Here is a 20693-nt window from a genome sequence, read left to right as displayed (position 1 = left end):
ATTCTACAATGTAGAAAATAGTAAAAATAAAGAAGAACCTGTGAATGAGTAGTTGTTCTAAAACTTTGGACCGGTAGTGTATGCACACATGACTAAGTCACTTTGGATGAAAGTGTCTGCTAAATGGCATATTATTATTGTTATATTAAAGGGGGGGGGGGGGGGGGGACTTCTACCCCCCTCTAAAAGATTGCTATCTTAATTAATGTTATGTCAATAAACACAAAACCACACTGGACCTACCACCCACATGTACACACATCTGTGATGCTGTCTGGAGCGGTTTGATTCTGTCTGGAGCGGTTTGATTCTGTCTGGAGTGGTCAACCTTACACCTCCCAAACATATCAAGAATGACACACACGCGCCCTCTCACGCGACTACACACACATACATTACACAGACACACAACATGCAGTATGTTCAGTTGTTCCCCATCAGACTCATGTCTCCTACTGTGTCTACAGGCTGAAAGAAACCCATGGGTGGAAAGGATGGAGTCAGTCTCTCTCTCTCTCCGTCTCTCTGTCTCTCTCTCTACTAATAACCTAATAGACTATCTGGCAGAATCAGAAAGGAGAGGTGTGTGTGTGTGTGTGTGTGTGTGTGTGTGTGTGTGTGTGTGTGTGTGTGCACAGCACAGCACAGTTGTAAGCAGTCGAGCGGTAATATGCTGATGCTGGATAATGCCTCGTTCGATGTGTGTGTGTGTGTGTGCGTGTGAGCGTGTGCGTGCGTGTGCGTGCGTGTGTGTGTGTGTGTGTGTGCGTGCGTGCGTGTGTGTGCGTGCGCGTGTGTGCGTGCGTGTGTGTGTGTGCGTGTGTGTGTGTGTGTGTGTGCGTATTGTTTGCTTTAACTGTCCTGGAGTGGAAAGGCAAGATAAAGAGAGGGGGATGAGAGGAGGAGACATGGAAGAGGGGGAGGCGGTCGTGGAAAGGTCATAATGACGTAAGAGAGGGAGGAGGATAGATAGAGGGGGAGGTAGAGATGGAGAGGGGGATGAGAGGAGGAGACGTGCCGATCAGGGTCAATGGATAACTGGAATTAAAGGTGGACAGGATGTATTAGATAAAGTGTGCGTGTGTGTCTGTGTGCATTCTCGTGTATGTGTACACTACAGTCTACATTCTGCTTAGTCAGTAGGTGTGTGTATTTGTGTTTGGTGTGTACCTTTGTCTGTGCCCGTATCATTCTCCTTCTGTGTGTATGTATCTCTGTGTGTGTGTGTGTGATGCAGCTTCAGACCACTGTAGTGTCTAGTTGGCAGAGCAGGGCCTGCCCAGAACCATCTGAGGACCAGTCTAATCAGGCAGAGAGGGGAGGAGAGCAGAGGAGAGAGGGGAGGTTAGGTGAGGAGGGGAAGGGAAGGGAAGGGAGCTGAGAGAGGGGAGGAGAGCAGAGAAGGAGGGGAGAGGAGAGGTGAGGTGGGGATGAGAGCAGAGAAGGGGGAGGAGGAGAGGAGAGAGGGGAGGAGAGTAGTGGGGAGGAGGGGAGAGGAGAGAGAAGAGGAGGGGATGAGAGGGGTGAGGAGGAGAGAGGGGATGAGTGGTGAGGAGAGGGGAGGGAAGGACAGCAGAGGAGGGGAGAGAAGAGTAGGAGAGAGGTAAGGAGGGGAGAAGAGAGGAAGGTCTGGTCTCTGGCAGGTCTCTGGTCTCTCTCCTCTCTCTCGTTCTCTCACTCTCTCCCTTTCTGGCACCATGTCACCATCTTTGCTGACGTACTCTACACTGCTGCCCACTGCCCAATACACTTCTGGCTTTGACTGGTCTCTCTCTCTCTCTCTCTCTCTCTCTCTCTCTCTCTCTCTCTCTCTCTCTCTCTCTCTCTCTCTCTCTCTCTCTCTCTCTCACCATGTCTTAGTATTCTAACACTGCTGATGCACCTTGCCTTATACTGCTGCAGAGAACACTCTACTGTCTCTCCCTCTCATCTGTCTCTCTCTATTTTTTGTGTGAATTTTTCTTCTAGAATATTTAGATGATTTATGACATAATATTATTGTATAATAAGGTATACCACCTTATTGCATCCCAACAATGGGATTTACATAGGCTTTTAGGGAACTCATACACTTCTGTAGGCCTAATTGAAGCTACAAAATGTAAGTGTTTGACCTGAACATGTGATAACTGTACAACAGAACAGATGAGCAGGAATGACATTTACTCTCACGGATGGATAAAAAACAACTCTCTGAAGCCACGCCCCTACTAAACTAAGCCTCTAGACTTCTGATCTGATCCACTTGGTCATTTCTCAATAACCAAGCAATGATCCAGCATCAACAACCCAACCATACTTTTTTTAAAGAAAGCAACCCAATTAAGTGACCCAACGCCTGCAACCCAGCAGGGTTGGGTCAACCAAACAACCCAGTAGGGTTGGGTCAGCCAAACAACCCAGCAGTTGAGTCAGCCAAACAACCCAGCAGTTGAGTCAGCCAAACAACCCAGCAGTTGAGTCAGCCAAACAACCCAGCAGGGTTGAGTCAGCCAATCAACCCAGCAGGGTTGGGTCAGCCAATCAACCCAGCAGTTGAGTCAGCCAAACAACCCAGCAGGGTTAGGTCAGCCAAACAAACCTAGCAATGTTGAGTCAGCCAAACAACCCAGCAGGGTTGGGTCAGCCAAACAAACCTAGCAATGTTGAGTCAGCCAAACAACCCAGCAGGGTTGAGTCAGCCAAACAACCCAGCAGTTGAGTCAGCCAAACAACCCAGCAGTTGAGTCAGCCAAACAACCCAGCAGTTGAGTCAGCCAAACAACCCAGCAGGGTTGGGTCAGCCAAACAACCCAGCAGGGTTAGGTCAGCCAAACAACCCAGCAGGGTTGAGTCAGCCAAACAACCCAGCAGGGTTGAGTCAGCCAAACAACCCAGCAGGGTTGAGTCAGCCAAACAACCCAGCAGGGTTGAGTCAGCCAAACAACCCAGCAGGGTTGAGTCAGCCAAACAACCCAGCAGGGATGAGTCAGCCAAACAACCCAGCAGGGTTGAGTCAGCCAAACAACCCAGCAGGGTTCAGTCAGCCAAACAACCCAGCAGGGTTCAGTCAGCCAAACAACCCAGCAGGGTTCAGTCAGCCAAACAACCCAGCAGGGTTGAGTCAGCCAATCAACCCAGCAGGGTTGGGTCAGCCAATCAACCCAGCAGGGTTGGGTCAGCCAAACAAACCTAGCAATGTTGAGTCAGCCAAACAACCCAGCAGGGTTGAGTCAGCCAAACAACCCAGCAGTTGAGTCAGCCAAACAACCCAGCAGGGTTGGGTCAGCCAAACAACCCAGCAGGGTTGGGTCAGCCAAACAACCCAGCAGGGTTGGGTCAGCCAAACAACCCAGCAGGGTTGGGTCAGCCAAACAATCCAGCAGGGTTGGGTCAGCCAAACAACCCAGCAGGGTTGGGTCAGCCAAACAACCCAGCAGGGTTGGGTCAGCCAAACAACCCAGCAGGGTTGGGTCAGCCAAACAACCCAGCAGTTGAGTCAGCCAAACAACCCAGCAGTTGAGTCAGCCAAACAACCCAGCAGGGTTGAGTCAGCCAAACAACCCAGCAGTTGAGTCAGCCAAACAACCCAGCAGTTGAGTCAGCCAAACAACCCAGCAGTTGAGTCAGCCAAACAACCCAGCAGGGATGAGTCAGCCAAACAACCCAGCAGTTGAGTCAGCCAAACAACCCAGCAGGGTTGAGTCAGCCAAACAACCCAGCAGTTGAGTCAGCCAAACAACCCAGCAGTTGAGTCAGCCAAACAACCCAGCAGGGTTGGGTCAGCCAAAACAACCCAGCAGGGTTCAGTCAGCCAAACAACCCAGCAGTTGAGTCAGCCAAACAACCCTGCAGGGTTGGGTCAGCCAAACAATCTAGCAGTTGGGTCAGCCAAACAACCCAGCAGAGTTGAGTCAGCCAAACAACCCAGCAGGGTTGGGTCAGCCAAACAAACCTAGCAATGTTGAGTCAGCCAAACAACCCAGAAGGGTTGGGTCAGCCAAACAACCCAGCAGGTTTGGGTCAGCCAAACAATCCAGCATTTTTTTAGAGTGTAAGAGAAAGGGGAAGTGGGTTTGAGAGAGGGGGATGAACTGGGGTCAGATATAGGGTGAGAAAATGGGAGGAGGGAAGACGGTGAGATGGAAGGAGAGGGGTCAGACATAGGACAACACAGAGAGAGAGAGAATGTTTGCTCAGCGATGTGGAACTGTCACAACTGAATTATTTAGTCGCCATGCAGCCACCGTTCTGTTACTAGACTCTGATGCAATGCAGTCATATAACCTACTTAAGTGCTATGTAAAGCCTACATAGTGCTCTATTGTGATTCACTTTGATCACATCAGAGAAGTTACTCACTGTTATCAAAGACTGGGGGAATTATAGATTTTCCTCTTAAATCTGTGTGTGTGTGTGTGTGTGTGTGTGTGTGTGTGTGTGTGTGTGTGTGTGTGTGTGTGTGTGTGTGTGTGTGTGTGTGTGTGTGTGTGTGTGTGTGTGTGTGTGTGTGTGCCAACTGTGTAAAATAAAATAATGGCATCATTGATGTTTATACTGTAGCAGCTATTGATGTTTAAACTTTCAGCACCACAGTATTTTCTTCCGTAGTGCTGAAATCCTCCTTCCTATAAACAGTAGTACAACAGTGAGCCAGCAGCACACCACCCTGCATTCCACTGCTGTCTTGCTTCTGAAGCTAAGCAGCGTTGGTCCTGGTTGGTTCCTGGAAGCGAGACCAGATGCTCCTGGAAGTGGTGTTGGAGGGCCAGTAAGAGGAACTCATTCCTCTGGTCAACAACAACAGGGCAGTGACTGGGGACATTACCCTGTGTATGGTGGTGTCTTTCAGATGGGATGTTAAACGGGTGTTCTGACACTCTGTGGTCACTAAAACTCATGGCACTTATAGTTCAGGCTAAATTCCCATACCATCACGGTCACCTAATAATCCCCAGCTTCCAATTGGCTCATTCGTCCCCCCTCTTTTCCCCTGTAACTATTCCCCAGGTTGTTGCTGGAAATGAGAATGTGTTGTCAGTCAACTGCCCTGGTAAAATAAGAGTCTGGGTACTGGAGTGTTGCTCCTAGCCAGTGTTTAGTCTAGGTCTTCACTCCCATGCTAGTCTGTCTCTTCATGTTACATCATCTGTTACAACACACACACAGACTCAGACCGCATCACCCTCTCAACCATCCCCCGGCCATGGTGTCAATGTCAGACTGGCATCTGGTAAACACACATGCACACATGGACATAAACACACAGATCCCGTTCAATTACATGGACACTCACAGACATACACACACGGACGGACGGATGCAAGTTTGCACACAGACGCAAACACAAACAAATACTGACAAGTGTGCATGTACATGCACAAACACACACACACTAACAGGATAATGAGTCTCCAATTAGGAGCAGTGCTGATCTGTCCAGACCCATCCAGTCATACCAGCCCCTTAAGCCAGCATTACTCAGGCCTGGTCACACACTCCAGAGTTCAGTAAGGTCAGCATTACTCAGGCCTGGTCACACACTCCAGAGTTCAGTAAGGCCAGCATTACTCAGGCCTGGTCACACACTCCAGAGTTCAGTAAGGCCAGCATTACTCAGGCCTGGTCACACACTCCAGAGTTCAGTAAGGTCAGCATTACTCAGGCCTGGTCACACACTCCAGAGTTCAGTAAGGCCAGCATTACTCAGGCCTGGTCACACACTCCAGTTCAGTAAGGCCAGCATTACTCAGGCCTGGTCACACACTCCAGAGTTCAGTAAGGTCAGCATTACTCAGGCCTGGTCACACACTCCAGAGTTCAGTAAGGCCAGCATTACTCAGGCCTGGTCACACACTCCAGAGTTCAGTAAGGTCAGCATTACTCAGGCCTGGTCACACACTCCAGAGTTCAGTAAGGCCAGCATTACTCAGGCCTGGTCACACACTCCAGAGTTCAGTAAGGTCAGCATTACTCAGGCCTGGTCACACACTCCAGAGTTCAGTAAGGCCAGCATTACTCAGGCCTGGTCACACACTCCAGAGTTCAGTAAGGCCAGCATTACTCAGGCCTGGTCACACACTCCAGAGTTCAGTAAGGCCAGCATTACTCAGGCCTGGTCACACACTCCAGAGTTCAGTAAGGCCAGCATTACTCAGGCCTGGTCACACACTCCAGAGTTCTTCCATTTGTATGATATGTTATGAATTTGTAAGTGCTTCAGATCCTATTCAATTTCTTTCAGTAGAATAGAGGTTTGATATGATCCTTTTATGTTATGTATGTTTGTTTTCGGTACAGTACCTTTGTGTGTGTTTGTATTATGAAATACTGTATATGTCAGATATATATGTGTGTTTGTATGCTATTCCAGTTTTCCTACTGGCCTTAATGCTTGTATTATCTGATACAGGCATATGCTTTTGCTGTTCTCCCTTGTTACTGGTCTTGAAGTTGAGCTGACAGCCGTTTCGCACCGTTTTGCTATGGCTTTATTCATCAATCTAGCAAGAGGGCAATATTTTATTAATGTAGTAGTGCCCCCCCCCAGAGATCTATGACCTTTGGCTTTCACCTGGAATTGTTTATTTATGTCTGAGAATAAAGACAATTTAACCCAAATGATCTAGTACAATAAAAGTATAATGAAACATATTCAAAGATGATGATAGCTAATTCCGGTCACGAGCTGTTTCCTTTCGACACATTGGCTCGGCTGGCTTCTTGGTTAAGTGAGCAGTGTGTCAAGAAGCAGTGCGGCTTGGCAGGGTTGTGTTTCGAGGACGCATGGATCTCGACCGTCGCCTCTCCTGAGTCCGTAGGAGAGTTGCAGCGATGGGACAAGACTGGTAACTACCAATTGGATATCACAAAATTGGGAACAAAAAGTGGTTGATATACATTTGTACTTTCACCACTATATACTATATATATATATATATATATATATATATATATATATATATATATATATATATATATATATATCCAGTCAAAACTTTGGACACGCCTACTCATTCCAGGGGTTTTCTATATTTTTTAAATGTTTACATTGTAGAAGAATAGTGGAGACATCAAAACTATGAAATAACACATATGGAATCATGTAGTGACCAAGCAAGTGTTGGTGGGAGTATGGAGTATATGGGAGTATTTACAGTTGAAGTTGCAAGTTTACATATACGTATTAAAACAAATTTTCAACCACTCCACACCGTTCTTGTTAATAAACTATAGTTGTTTTAAGTAAATTTTCCAACAATTGTTTACAGACAGATTATTTCACTTATATTTCACTGTATCGCAATTCCAGTGGGTCAGAAGTTTACATACGCTAAGTTGACTGTGCCTTTAAATAGCTTTGAAAATTCCAGAAAATTATGTCATGGCTTTAGAAGATTCTGATAGGCTAATTGACATAATTTGAGTCAATTGGAGGTGTATATGTGGATGTATTTCAAGGCCTACCTTCAAACGCAGTACCTCTTTGGTTGACATCATTGGAAAATCTAAAGAAATCAGCCAAGAGCAATTTCCAAACGCCTTAAGGTGCCACGTTCATCTGTACAACAATAGTATGCAAGTAAAACACCATGGGACCACGCAGCCGTCATACCGCTCAGAAAGGAGACGCATTATGTCTCCTAGAGATGAACATATTTTGGTGCGAAAAGTGCAAATCAATCCCAGAACAACAGCAAAGGACCTGGAGGAAACAGGTACAAAAGTATCTATATCCACAGTAAAACGAGTCCTATTTCAACATAACCTGAAAGGCCGCTCAGCAAGGAAGAAGCCACTGCTCCAAAACCGCTATAAAAAAGCCAGACTACGGTTTGCAACTGCACATGGGGACAAAGATCATACTTTTTGGAGAAATGTCCTCTGGTCTGATGACACAAAAATAGAACTGTTTGGCCATAATAACCATCGTTATGTTTGGAGGAAAAAGGGGGATGCTTGCAAGCCGTAGAACACCATCCCAACTGTGAAGCACGGGGGTGGCAGCATCATGTTGTGAGGGTGCTTTGCTGCAGGAGGGACTGTTGCACATCACGAAATAGATGGCATCATGAGGTAAGAAAATTATGTGGATATATTGAAGCAACATCTCAAGACATCAGCCAGGAAGTTAAAGCTTGGTCGCAAATGGGTCTTCCAAATGGACAATGACCCCAAGCATACTTCCAAAGTTGTGGCAAAATGACTTAAGGACAACAAAGTCAAGCTATTGGAGTGGCCATCACAAAGCCCTGACCTCAATCCTATAGAAAATGTGTGGGCAGAACTGAAAAAGCGTGTGCGAGCAAGGAGGCCTACAATCCTGACTCAGTTACACAACTTATTGTGGGAAGCTTGTGGACGGCTCCCTGAAGCGTTTGACCCAAGTTAAACAATTTAAAGGCAATGCTACCAAATACTAATTGAGTGTATGGTATGTAAACTTCTGACCCACTGGGAATGTGATTAAATAAATAAAAGCTGAAATAAATCATTCTCTCTACTATTATTCTGACATTTCACATTCTTAAAATAAAGTGGTGATCCTAACTGACCTAAGACAGGGAATTGTTACGAGGATTAAATGTCAGGAATTGTGAAAAACTGATTTTAAATGTATTTGGCTAAGGTGTATGTAAACTTCTGACTTCAACTGTATATACAAATGATGATGATATATTAAATGACATTGTGAATGAATAAGCCTTTTCATACAGTTATAATATGTCCACATACGTTATAATCTGCTTTAGGAACAGCTACCCAAAATATTTCACCTTCTTTAATACCTTACCAAACATATCATGACATTAGTGAGAGTCAAAATCTATCAAATGTGGGATTGTCTAAACATTTGGGCCATTGAAACAGTGTGCACCCCCCTATAGACAACGGGAGGAGGGCTATGTAAAGGGCACGATATTGTCGTTCTGAGAATATGCAATATGTCTGCCTCTGATGGAAAATGCATACAAATATCTGTTTATTCTACAGAGGATGTTTACATGGTCCTAGGAAGGTCTGGATTGCTGTCTTCTGACTTATTGGATGGTGGGAAATCAATCCAATAAGTCATGTAAACATATACATATTCAAAGTCATTCTAATGCCAGATTTCAGGGACTGTCAGTTTAAGATGATTGATGTTTGTATTATTAGATATATGTGTATATATTGTCCCATGTTACTGGCCTTAACTCCAGCCTTACTCCTTTTGAATGGATGATTTTGGCAACCATCATAGCTAACTGTATCGTCCTGGCTCTGGAACAGCATTTACCTGAGAATGACAAAACTCCTCTTTCTGAGAGACTGGTGAGTACAACACACACACACACACACACACACATACACACACACACACACACACACACACACACACACATACACACACACACACACACACACACACACACACACACACACACACACACACACACACACACACACACACACACACACACACACACACACACACACACACATACACACACACACACACACACACACACACACACACACACACACACACACACACACACACACACACACACATACACACACACACACACACACACACACATACACACACACACACACACACACACACACACACACACACACACACACACACACACACACACACACACACACACACACACACACACACACACATACACACACACACACACACACACACACACACACACACACACACAACAAAGGTGCACACAATGCTTTTTTCCCGAAATGCCATATTCTAAACATCTCTTTCTCTCCCCTCTCTCTGTCTCTCTCCCCCTGTCTCTCTCTCCCCCTCCCTCCTTTCCTCTCTCTCTCTCTCTCTCTCTCGCCTCTCTCTCCCCCCTCCCTCTCACCCCCCTCTCTCTCTCCCCTTCTCTCCATTAGGATGATACAGAGCCCTACTTCATAGCCATCTTCTGTTTTGAGTCAGGTATAAAGATTCTTGCTCTGGGCTTTGCCCTCCATAAGGGCTCCTACCTGAGGAATGGATGGAACGCTATGGACTTTGTAGTAGTGCTCACTGGGTAAGTACCTTATTGTTGCATTGTATTATACCTTAACTACTGTCTACATACCATACATCAGGTATCATACCGTAACTACTGTCTACATACCATACATCAGGGATCATACCATAACTACTGTCTACATACCATACATCAGGTATCATAACTACTGTCTACATACCATACATCACTGTCTACATACCATACATCAGGTATCAGACCGTAACTACTGTCTACATACCATACATCAGGGATCAGACCGTAACTACTGTCTACATACCATACATCAGGTATCATACCATAACTACTGTCTACATACCATACATCAGGTATCAGACCGTAACTACTGTCTACATACCATACATCAGGTATCATACCGTAACTACTGTCTACATACCATACATCAGGGATCATACCATAACTACTGTCTACATACCATACATCAGGTATCAGACCGTAACTACTGTCTACATACCATACATCAGGGATCAGACCGTAACTACTGTCTACATACCATACATCAGGTATCATACCATAACTACTGTCTACATACCATACATCAGGTATCAGACCGTAACTACTGTCTACATACCATACATCAGGTATCATACCGTAACTACTGTCTACATACCATACATCAGGGATCATACCATAACTACTGTCTACATACCATACATCAGGTATCAGACCGTAACTACTGTCTACATACCATACATCAGGTATCATACCATAACTACTGTCTACATACCATACATCAGGTATCATACCTTAACTACTGTCTACATACCATACATCAGGTATCAGACCGTAACTACTGTCTACATACCATACATCAGGTATCATACCGTAACTACTGTCTACATACCATACATCAGGTATCAGACCGTAACTACTGTCTACATACCATACATCAGGTATCATACCATAACTACTGTCTACATACCATACATCAGGTATCATACCTTAACTACTGTCTACATACCATACATCAGGTATCATACCTTAACTACTGTCTACATACCATAACTACTGTTTACATACCATACATCAGGTATCATACCATAACTACTGTCTACATACCATACATCAGGTATCATACCATAACTACTGTCTACATACCATACATCAGGGATCAGACCGTAACTACTGTCTACATACCATACATCAGGTATCATACCATAACTACTGTCTACATACCATACATCAGGTATCATACCTTAACTACTGTCTACATACCATACATCAGGTATCATACCATAACTACTGTCTACATACCATAACTACTGTCTACATACCATACATCAGGTATCATACCATAACTACTGTCTACATACCATACATCAGGGATTGTCAACTGGCGGGCTGCGGGCCAAATTCGGCCTGTGAATGATTTTGTACTAGTGCTCAGTATGTGTTCACATACTAATATGCTTGATGCAAGTGACACCTTCTCACAGTACACACACACACACACACACTCTTGATGTCATTACTGGAAATCCTTATGTGTGTAGATGTAGTCTGGTCCCATCTTATGTGTGTAGATGTTGGGTGGTCCCATCTTATCAAATCAAATCAAATCAGGCCTAATGTGGCTATCAAGGCTAACATGGCTATTAGGGCTAACGTGGCTATTAGGGCTAACGTGGCTATCTGGCCTAACGAATCAAATCAAATCAAATCAAATTTTATTTGTCACATACACATGGTTAGCAGATGTTAATGCGAGTGTAGCGAAATGCTTGTGCTTCTAGTTCCGACAATGCAGTAATAACAAGTAATCTAACTAACAATTCCAAAACTACTGTCTTGTACACAGTGTAAGGGGATAAAGAATATGTACATAAGGATATATGAATGAGTGATGGTACAGAGCAGCATAGGCAAGATACAGTAGATGGTATCGGGTACAGTATGTACAAATGAGATGAGTATGTAAACAAAGTGGCATAGTATAGTATAAAGTGGCTAGTGATACATGTATTACATAAGGATACCGTCGATGATATAGAGTACAGTATATACGTATGCATATGAGATGAATAATGTAGGGTAAGTAACATTTATATAAGGTAGCATTGTTTAAAGTGGCTAGTGATATATTTACATCATTTCCCATCAATTCCCATTATTAAAGTGGCTGGAGTTGAGTCAGTGTCAGTGTGTTGGCAGCAGCCACTCAGTGTTAGTGGTGGCTGTTTAACAGTCTGATGGCCTTGAGATAGAAGCTGTTTTTCAGTCTCTCGGTCCCAGCTTTGATGCACCTGTACTGACCTCGCCTTCTGGATGATAGCGGGGTGAACAGGCAGTGGCTCGGGTGGTTGATGTCCTTGATGATCTTTATGGCCTTCCTGTGACATCGGGTGGTGTAGGTGTCCTGGAGGGCAGGTAGTTTGCCCCCGGTGATGCGTTGTGCAGACCTCACTACCCTCTGGAGAGCCTTACGGTTGAGGGCGGTGCAGTTGCCATACCAGGCGGTGATACAGCCCGCCAGGATGCTCTCGATTGTGCATCTGTAGAAGTTTGTGAGTGCTTTTGGTGACAAGCCGAATTTCTTCAGCCTCCTGAGGTTGAAGAGGCGCTGCTGCGCCTTCTTCACGATGCTGTCTATGTGAGTGGACCAATTCAGTTTGTCTGTGATGTGTATGCCGAGGAACTTAAAACTTGCTACCCTCTCCACTACTGTTCCATCGATGTGGATAGGGGGGTGTTCCCTCTGCTGTTTCCTGAAGTCCACAATCATCTCCTTAGTTTTGTTGACGTTGAGTGTGAGGTTGTTTTCCTGACACCACACTCCGAGGGCCCTCACCTCCTCCCTGTAGGCCGTCTCATCGTTGTTGGTAATCAAGCCTACCACTGTTGTGTCGTCCGCAAACTTGATGATTGAGTTGGAGGCGTGCGTGGCCACGCAGTCGTGGGTGAACAGGGAGTACAGGAGAGGGCTCAGAACGCAACCTTGTGGGGCCCCAGTGTTGAGGATCAGCGGGGAGGAGATGTTGTTGCCTACCCTCACCACCTGGGGGCGGCCCGTCAGGAAGTCCAGTACCCAGTTGCACAGGGCGGGGTCGAGACCCAGGGTCTCGAGCTTGATGACGAGCTTGGAGGGTACTATGGTGTTGAATGCCGAGCTGTAGTCGATGAACAGCATTCTCACATAGGTATTCCTCTTGTCCGGATGGGTTAGGGCAGTGTGCAGTGTGGTTGAGATTGCATCGTCTGTGGACCTATTTGGGCGGTAAGCAAATTGGAGTGGGTCTAGGGTGTCAGGTAGGGTGGAGGTGATATGGTCCTTGACTAGTCTCTCAAAGCACTTCATGATGACGGATGTGAGTGCTACGGGGCGGTAGTCATTTAGCTCAGTTACCTTAGCTTTCTTGGGAACAGGAACAATGGTGGCCCTCTTGAAGCATGTGGGAACAGCAGACTGGTATAGGGATTGATTGAATATGTCCGTAAACACACCGGCCAGCTGGTCTGCGCATGCTCTGAGGGCGCGGCTGGGGATGCCATCTGGGCCTGCAGCCTTGCGAGGGTTAACACGTTTAAATGTCTTACTCACCTCGGCTGCAGTGAAGGAGAGACCGCATGTTTTCGTTGCAGGCCGTGTCAGTGGCACTGTATTGTCCTCAAAGCGGGCAAAAAAGTTATTTAGTCTGCCTGGGAGCAAGACATCCTGGTCCGTGACTGGGCTGGGTTTCTTCCTGTAGTCCGTGATTGACTGTAGACCCTGCCACATGCCTCTTGTGTCTGAGCCGTTGAATTGAGATTCTACTTTGTCTCTGTACTGGCGCTTAGCTTGTTTGATAGCCTTGCGGAGGGAATAGCTGCACTGTTTGTATTCGGTCATGTTACCAGACACCTTGCCCTGATTAAAAGCAGTGGTTCGCGCTTTCAGTTTCACACGAATGCTGCCATCAATCCACGGTTTCTGGTTAGGGAATGTTTTAATCGTTGCTATGGGAACGACATCTTCAACGCACGTTCTAATGAACTCGCACACCGAATCAGCGTATTCGTCAATGTTGTTATCTGACGCAATACGAAACATCTCCCAGTCCACGTGATGGAAGCAGTCTTGGAGTGTGGAGTCAGCTTGGTCGGACCAGCGTTGGACAGACCTCAGCGTGGGAGCCTCTTGTTTTAGTTTCTGTCTGTAGGCAGGGATCAACAAAATGGAGTCGTGGTCAGCTTTTCCGAAAGGGGGGCGGGGCAGGGCCTTATATGCGTCGCGGAAGTTAGAGTAACAATGGTCCAAGGTCTTTCCTCCCCTGGTTGCGCAATCGATATGCTGATAAAATTTGGGGAGTCTTGTTTTCAGATTAGCCTTGTTAAAATCCCCAGCTACAATGAATGCAGCCTCCGGATAAATTGTTTCCAGTTTGCAGAGAGTTAAATAAAGTTCGTTCAGAGCCATCGATGTGTCTGCTTGGGGGGGGATATATACGGCTGTGATTATAATCGAAGAGAATTCTCTTGGTAGATAATGCGGTCTACATTTGATTGTGAAGAATTCTAAATCAGGTGAACAGAAGGATTTGAGTTCCTGTATGTTTCTTTCATCGCACCAAGTCACGTTAGTCATAAGGCATACGCCCCCGCCCCTCTTTTTACCAGAAAGATGTTTTTTCCTGTCTGCGCGATGCGTGGAGAAACCTGTTGGCTGCACCGCTTCGGATAGCGTCTCTCCAGTAAGCCACGTTTCCGTGAAGCAAAGAACGTTACAGTCTCTGATGTCCCTCTGGAATGCTACCCTTGCTCGGATTTCATCAACCTTGTTGTCAAGAGACTGGACATTGGCAAGAAGAATGCTAGGGAGTGGTGCGCGCTGTGCCCGTCTCCGGAGTCTGACCAGAAGACCGCCTCGTTTCCCTCTCTTTCGGAGTCGTTTTTTTGGGTCGCTGCATAGGGTCCACTCCGTTGTCCTGTTTGTAAGGCAGAACACAGGATCCGCGTCGCGAAAAACATATTCTTGGTCGTACTGATGGTGAGTTGATGCTGATCTTATATTCAGTAGTTCTTCTCGACTGTATGTAATGAAACCTAAGATGACCTGGGGTACTAATGTAAGAAATAACACGTAAAAAAACAAAAAACTGCATAGTTTCCTAGGAACGCGAAGCGAGGCGGCCATCTCTGTCGGCGCCGGAAGTGTGTAGATGTAGTCTGGTCCCATCTTATGTGTGTAGATATAGTCTGGTCCCATCTTATGTGTGTAGATGTAGTCTGGTCCCATCTTATGTGTGTAGATGTAGTCTGGTCCCATCTTATGTGTGTAGATGTAGTCTGGTCCCATCTTATGTGTGTAGATGTAGTCTGGTCCCATCTTATGTGTGTAGATGTAGTCTGGTCCCATCTTATGTGTGTAGATGTAGTCTGGTCCCATCTTATGTGTGTAGATGTAGTCTGGTCCCATCTTATGTGTGTAGATATAGTCTGGTCCCATCTTATGTGTGTAGATGTAGTCTGGTCCCATCTTATGTGTGTAGATGTAGTCTGGTCCCATCTTATGTGTGTAGATATAGTCTGGTCCCATCTTATGTGTGTAGATGTAGTCTGGTCCCATCTCTTGGCTCCCGTCCATGTGTGTCTGGACTGAGGAAACTCCAGGATCAATGGCCCCCTGATCAGTCTAAAGATCAATATCCATACACACTGACTGGCAGATAGACAGACAGACAGACAGAGACTGACTGATATATATATATATACTGTAGATAGATGTGTGTGTGTGTGTGTGCACGCATTTGTTCAAAAGAGAAAGAAGAAAGAGAGATGCAGGGGGAGAGTGAGACAGGAGGGTGTGTTTGTTTGATGTGTGATCTAAAAATGGCTGCTGTACCGTAGCAAGTGAGCAGCATGTCGAGAGAGAGAGAGCGAGAGAGAGAGAGAGCGAGAGAGAGGAGGAAGAGATGAGCTGGAGAGAGGAGGAAGAGAGGATCTGGAGAGAGGAGGAAGAGAGGAGCTGGAGAGAGGAGGAAGAGAGGAGGAAGAGAGGAGCTGGAGAGAGGAGGAAGAGAGGAGCTGGAGAGAGCAGCAGCAGTAAAAGGAGGGGTTAGACTATTGTGAGAAAAAGGGGGGATGGGTGAGATAAAGGAAGACCTGGAAAGATACACAGCATGTAGAGAGAGGGAAAGGAGGACATTAAGATATACAGTCAGCTGGGTAGGCACACACACACCCACACACACACACAGCAGAGGTCTCGTTTGACAAGGTGTGTGTGTGTAATCAGGGCATCACCCTCTCCATCGCTGTCTCCCTTTAATGAGCACACACACACACACACACACACACACACACACACACACTGAGGCTAGATCAGAGTGGCGCTGCAGGGAGCAACAAGCAGGGCACCAGTGAAATGTCACCTCACAGAGAGAAAGGAGGGAGGGAGAGAGAGAGGGAAGAGACAGAGAGGAGGTGTCGAGGGGGACATAGAGATAGAGATAGGAGAGAGATAGAGAGGAGGTGTCGAGGGGGACATAGAGATAGAGAGAGGAGAGAGATAGAGAGGAGGTGTCGAGGGGGACATAGAGATAGAGAGAGGAGGTGTCAAGGGGGACATAGAGATAGAGAGATAGAGAGAGGAGGTGTCAAGGGGGACATAGAGATAGAGAGATAGAGAGAGGAGGTGTCGAGGGGGACATAGAGATAGAGAGAGGAGGTGTCGAGGGGGACATAGAGATAGAGAGAGGAGAGAGATAGAGAGGAGGTGTCGAGGGGGACATAGAGATAGAGAGAGGAGGTGTCAAGGGGGACATAGAGATAGAGAGATATAGAGAGGAGGTGTCGAGGGGGACATAGAGATAGAGAGAGGAGGTGTCGAGGGGGACATAGAGATAGAGAGAGGAGAGAGATAGAGAGGAGGTGTCGAGGGGGACATAGATATAGAGAGAGGAGGTGTCAAGGGGGACATAGAGATAGAGAGATATAGAGAGGAGGTGTCAAGGGGGACATAGAGATAGAGAGATAGAGAGAGGAGGTGTCGAGGGGGACATAGAGATAGAGAGAGAAGGTGTCGAGGGGGACATAGAGATAGAGAGAAGGTGTCGAGGGGGACATAGAGATAGAGAGAAGGTGTCGAGGGGGACATAGAGATAGAGAGAAGGTGTCGAGGGGGACATAGAGATAGAGAGAGAGAGAGAGGAGGTGTCGAGGGGGACATAGAGATAGAGAGAAGGTGTCGAGGGGGATATAGAGATAGAGAGAAAGAGAGGAGGTGTCGAGGGGGACATAGAGATAGAGAGAAGGTGTCGAGGGGGACATAGAGATAGAGAGAGAAGGTGTCGAGGGGGACATAGAGATAGAGAGATAGAGAGGAGGTGTCAAGGGGCTACATAGAGATAGAGAGAGGAGGTGTCGAGGGGGACATAGAGATAGAGAGATAGAGAGAGGAGGTGTCGAGGGGGACATAGAGATAGAGAGAGAAGGTGTCGAGGGGGACATAGAGATAGAGAGAAGGTGTCGAGGGGGACATAGAGATAGAGAGAAGGTGTCGAGGGGGACATAGAGATAGAGAGAAGGTGTCGAGGGGGACATAGAGATAGAGAGAGAGAGAGAGGAGGTGTCGAGGGGGACATAGAGATAGAGAGAAGGTGTCGAGGGGGATATAGAGATAGAGAGAAAGAGAGGAGGTGTCGAGGGGGACATAGAGATAGAGAGGAGGTGTCGAGGGGGACATAGAGATAGAGAGAGAAGGTGTCGAGGGGGACATAGAGATAGAGAGATAGAGAGGAGGTGTCAAGGGGCTACATAGAGATAGAGAGAGGAGGTGTCGAGGGGGACATAGAGATAGAGAAATAGAGAGGAGGTGTCGAGGGGGACATAGAGATAGAGAGAGGAGAGAGATAGAGAGGAGGTGTCGAGGGGGACATAGAGATAGAGATAGAGAGAGGAGGTGTCAAGGGGGACATAGAGATAGAGAGATAGAGAGAGGAGGTGTCAAGGGGGACATAGAGATAGAGAGATAGAGAGAGGAGGTGTCGAGGGGGACATAGAGATAGAGAGAGGAGGTGTCGAGTGGGACATAGAGATAGAGATAGAGAGAAGGTGTCGAGGGGGACATAGAGATAGAGAGATAGAGAGGAGGTGTCGAGGGGGACATAGAGATAGAGAGAAGGTGTCGAGGGGGACATAGAGATAGAGAGGAGGTGTCGAGGGGGACATAGAGATAGAGAGGAGGTGTCGAGGGGGACATAGAGATAGAGAGAAGGTGTCGAGGGGGACATAGAGATAGAGAGAGGAGGTGTCAAGTAGGACATAGAGATAGAGAGATAGAGAGGAGGTGTCGAGGGGGACATAGAGATAGAGAGAGGAGGTGTCAAGGGGGAGATAGAGATAGAGAGATAGAGAGGAGGTGTCAAGGGTCTATATAGAGATAGAGAGATAGAGAGGAGGTGTCGAGGGGGAGATAGAGATAGAGAGAGGAGGTGTCGAGGGGGACATAGAGATAGAGAGGAGGTGTCGAGGGGGACTTAGAGATAGAGAGGAGGTGTCGAGGGGGACATAGAGATAGAGAGAAGGTGTCGAGGGGGACATAGAGATAGAGATAGAGAGGAGGTGTCGAGGGGTACATAGAGATAGAGAGGAGGTGTCAATTGGGACATAGAGATGAGGAGAAAGATAGAGAGGAGGTGTCGAGGGGGACATAGAGATGAGGAGAGAGATAGAGAGTAGGTGTCGAGGGGGACATAGAGATAGAGATAGAGAGGAGGTGTCAAGGGGGACATAGAGATGAGGAGAGAGATATAGAGGAGGTGTCGAGGGGGACATAGAGAGAGATAGAGAGGAGGTGTCAAGAGGGACATAGAGATATAGATAGAGAGGAGGTGTCGAGGGGGACATAGAGAGAGATAGAGAGGAGGTGTCAAGTTGGACATAGAGATATAGATAGAGAGGAGGTGTCAAGGGGGACATAGAGATGAGGAGAGAGATAGAGAGGAGGTGTCGAGGGGGACATAGAGAGAGATAGAGAGGAGGTGTCGAGGGGGACATAAAGACAGAGAGAGGAGAGATGGGGAGGAGGTGTCGAGGGGGACATAGAGATAGAGAGGGGGAGAGATAGAGAGGAGGTGTCGAGGGGGACATAGAGATAGAGAGGGGAGAGAGATAGAGAGGAGGTGTCGAGGGGGACATAGAGATAGAGAGGGGAGAGAGATAGAGAGGAGGTGTCGAGGGGGACATAGAGATAGAGAGAGGAGAGATAGAGAGAGACAAGGAAAGGGGAAGAGAGAATAGTATTGAAGGCACTGACAGAGGAATGGATGGAGATAGAGGGAGGGGGGTGAAGGGGGAGATATATATTTATTTGTAGTTATTTTTTACCTTTATTTAACTAGGGAGGAATATAAGGAATAGTACGGGAGGGAAAGAGAGAGGACAGCTCCCCACTCTCTTTCTCACCCATCCTCCTCTCCTCTCTCTCCCCACTCTCTTTCTCACCCATCCTCCTCTCCTCTCTCTCCCCACTCTCTTTCTCACCCATCCTCCTCTCCTCTCTCTCCCCACTCGCTTTCTCACCCATCCTCCTCTCCTCTCTCTCCCCACTCTCTTTCTCACCCATCCTCCTCTCCTCTCTCTCCCCACTCTCTTTCTCACCCATCCTCCTCTCTCTCCCCACTCTCTTACTCACCCATCCTCCTCTCCTCTCTCTCCCCACTCTCTTTCTCACCCATCCTCCTCTCTCTCCCCACTCTCTTTCTCACCCATCCTCCTCTCCTCTCTCTCCCCACTCTCTTTCTCACCCATCCTCCTCTCTCTGTGTCAGTCAGACCTCTCAATTTGGGTTTGCCCTGGAGACTGCGCATGTGCGTGTGTGTGCACTGTAAAAGTGTGGGGGATGCTGCTCTTGTAACTAGAGGTGGTGAATGTGTGTATGTTCTTCAGTCTGTACATCACTGCTGTATGGTTTATGAGAGAGAGAGAGAGAGAGAGAGAGAGAGAGAGAGAGAGAGAGAGAGAGAGAGAGAGAGAGAGAGAGAGAGAGAGAGACCTCAAAACACTTATCTGTGAGTCCAGCAGCAGCTCTAATGAAGAGCAATCAGGAAGCGAGGGGGAAAAAACGGAGAGAGAGCCGGGAGTATTGCAGTGGTAACAGAGGGAGGGAGAGAAACGTCACTCTGTCTTTCTATTCCCCTTGGCTCTGGAAAACAGGGGAGGAAGAAGGAGAGAGAGAGAGAGGGAGAGGGAGAGAAACGTCACTCTGTCTCTCTATTCCCCTTGGCTCTGGAAAACAGGGGAGGGAGAAGGAGAGAGAGAGGGAGGGAGAGGGAGAGAAACGTCACTCTGTCTCTCTATTCCCCTTGGCTCTGGAAAACAGGGGAGGAAGAAGGAGAGAGAGAGAGAGGGAGAGGGAGAGAAACGTCACTCTGTCTCTCTATTCCCCTTGGCTCTGGAAAACAGGGGAGGGAGAAGGAGAGAGAGAGAGAGGGAGCGGGAGAGAGAATAGGGAGGAGCAATGGAATGGATGGTGGATTGCACTGGTAAGGGAGCGAGTGAGAGAAGGGAGAGGTAGAGAGATGAGAGCGTGACGTAGGGAGAGGGAAGAGAAGGATGCAGGGATGATGATGGTGATACTTAGAGTGAGGGATGGAGGCAGAGTGAGAGAGGTCTGGGAGCAGGGAAAAGGATGGGAGGAGAACCAGAGAAAGTGAGTGATTAAGAGATGGGGAGGAGAGAGAGGGA

General features: G+C 47.2%; 1 protein-coding gene across 1 annotated transcript in view; it reads left to right on the top strand.

Annotated features, from left to right (window-relative positions):
* Positions 1-9195: 9195 nt before the first annotated feature.
* LOC139402158 (voltage-dependent P/Q-type calcium channel subunit alpha-1A-like) overlaps positions 9196-20693 on the top strand; it is a 90801-nt gene continuing 79303 nt past the window's right edge. The window contains exons 1-2 of the mRNA XM_071146244.1: positions 9196-9294; positions 9889-10028. Coding sequence (XP_071002345.1) covers positions 9202-9294; positions 9889-10028 — 233 coding nt within the window. The 5' untranslated portion in view covers positions 9196-9201. The remainder of the gene's footprint in view (positions 9295-9888; positions 10029-20693) is intronic.

This window comes from Oncorhynchus clarkii, unplaced genomic scaffold, assembly GCF_045791955.1.
Source record: "Oncorhynchus clarkii lewisi isolate Uvic-CL-2024 unplaced genomic scaffold, UVic_Ocla_1.0 unplaced_contig_10649_pilon_pilon, whole genome shotgun sequence".
In the NCBI taxonomy this organism is placed as follows: domain Eukaryota; kingdom Metazoa; phylum Chordata; class Actinopteri; order Salmoniformes; family Salmonidae; genus Oncorhynchus; species Oncorhynchus clarkii.
The sequence above is the reverse complement of the archived record's forward strand: the minus strand, read 5'-3'. Positions and strand labels throughout refer to the sequence as shown.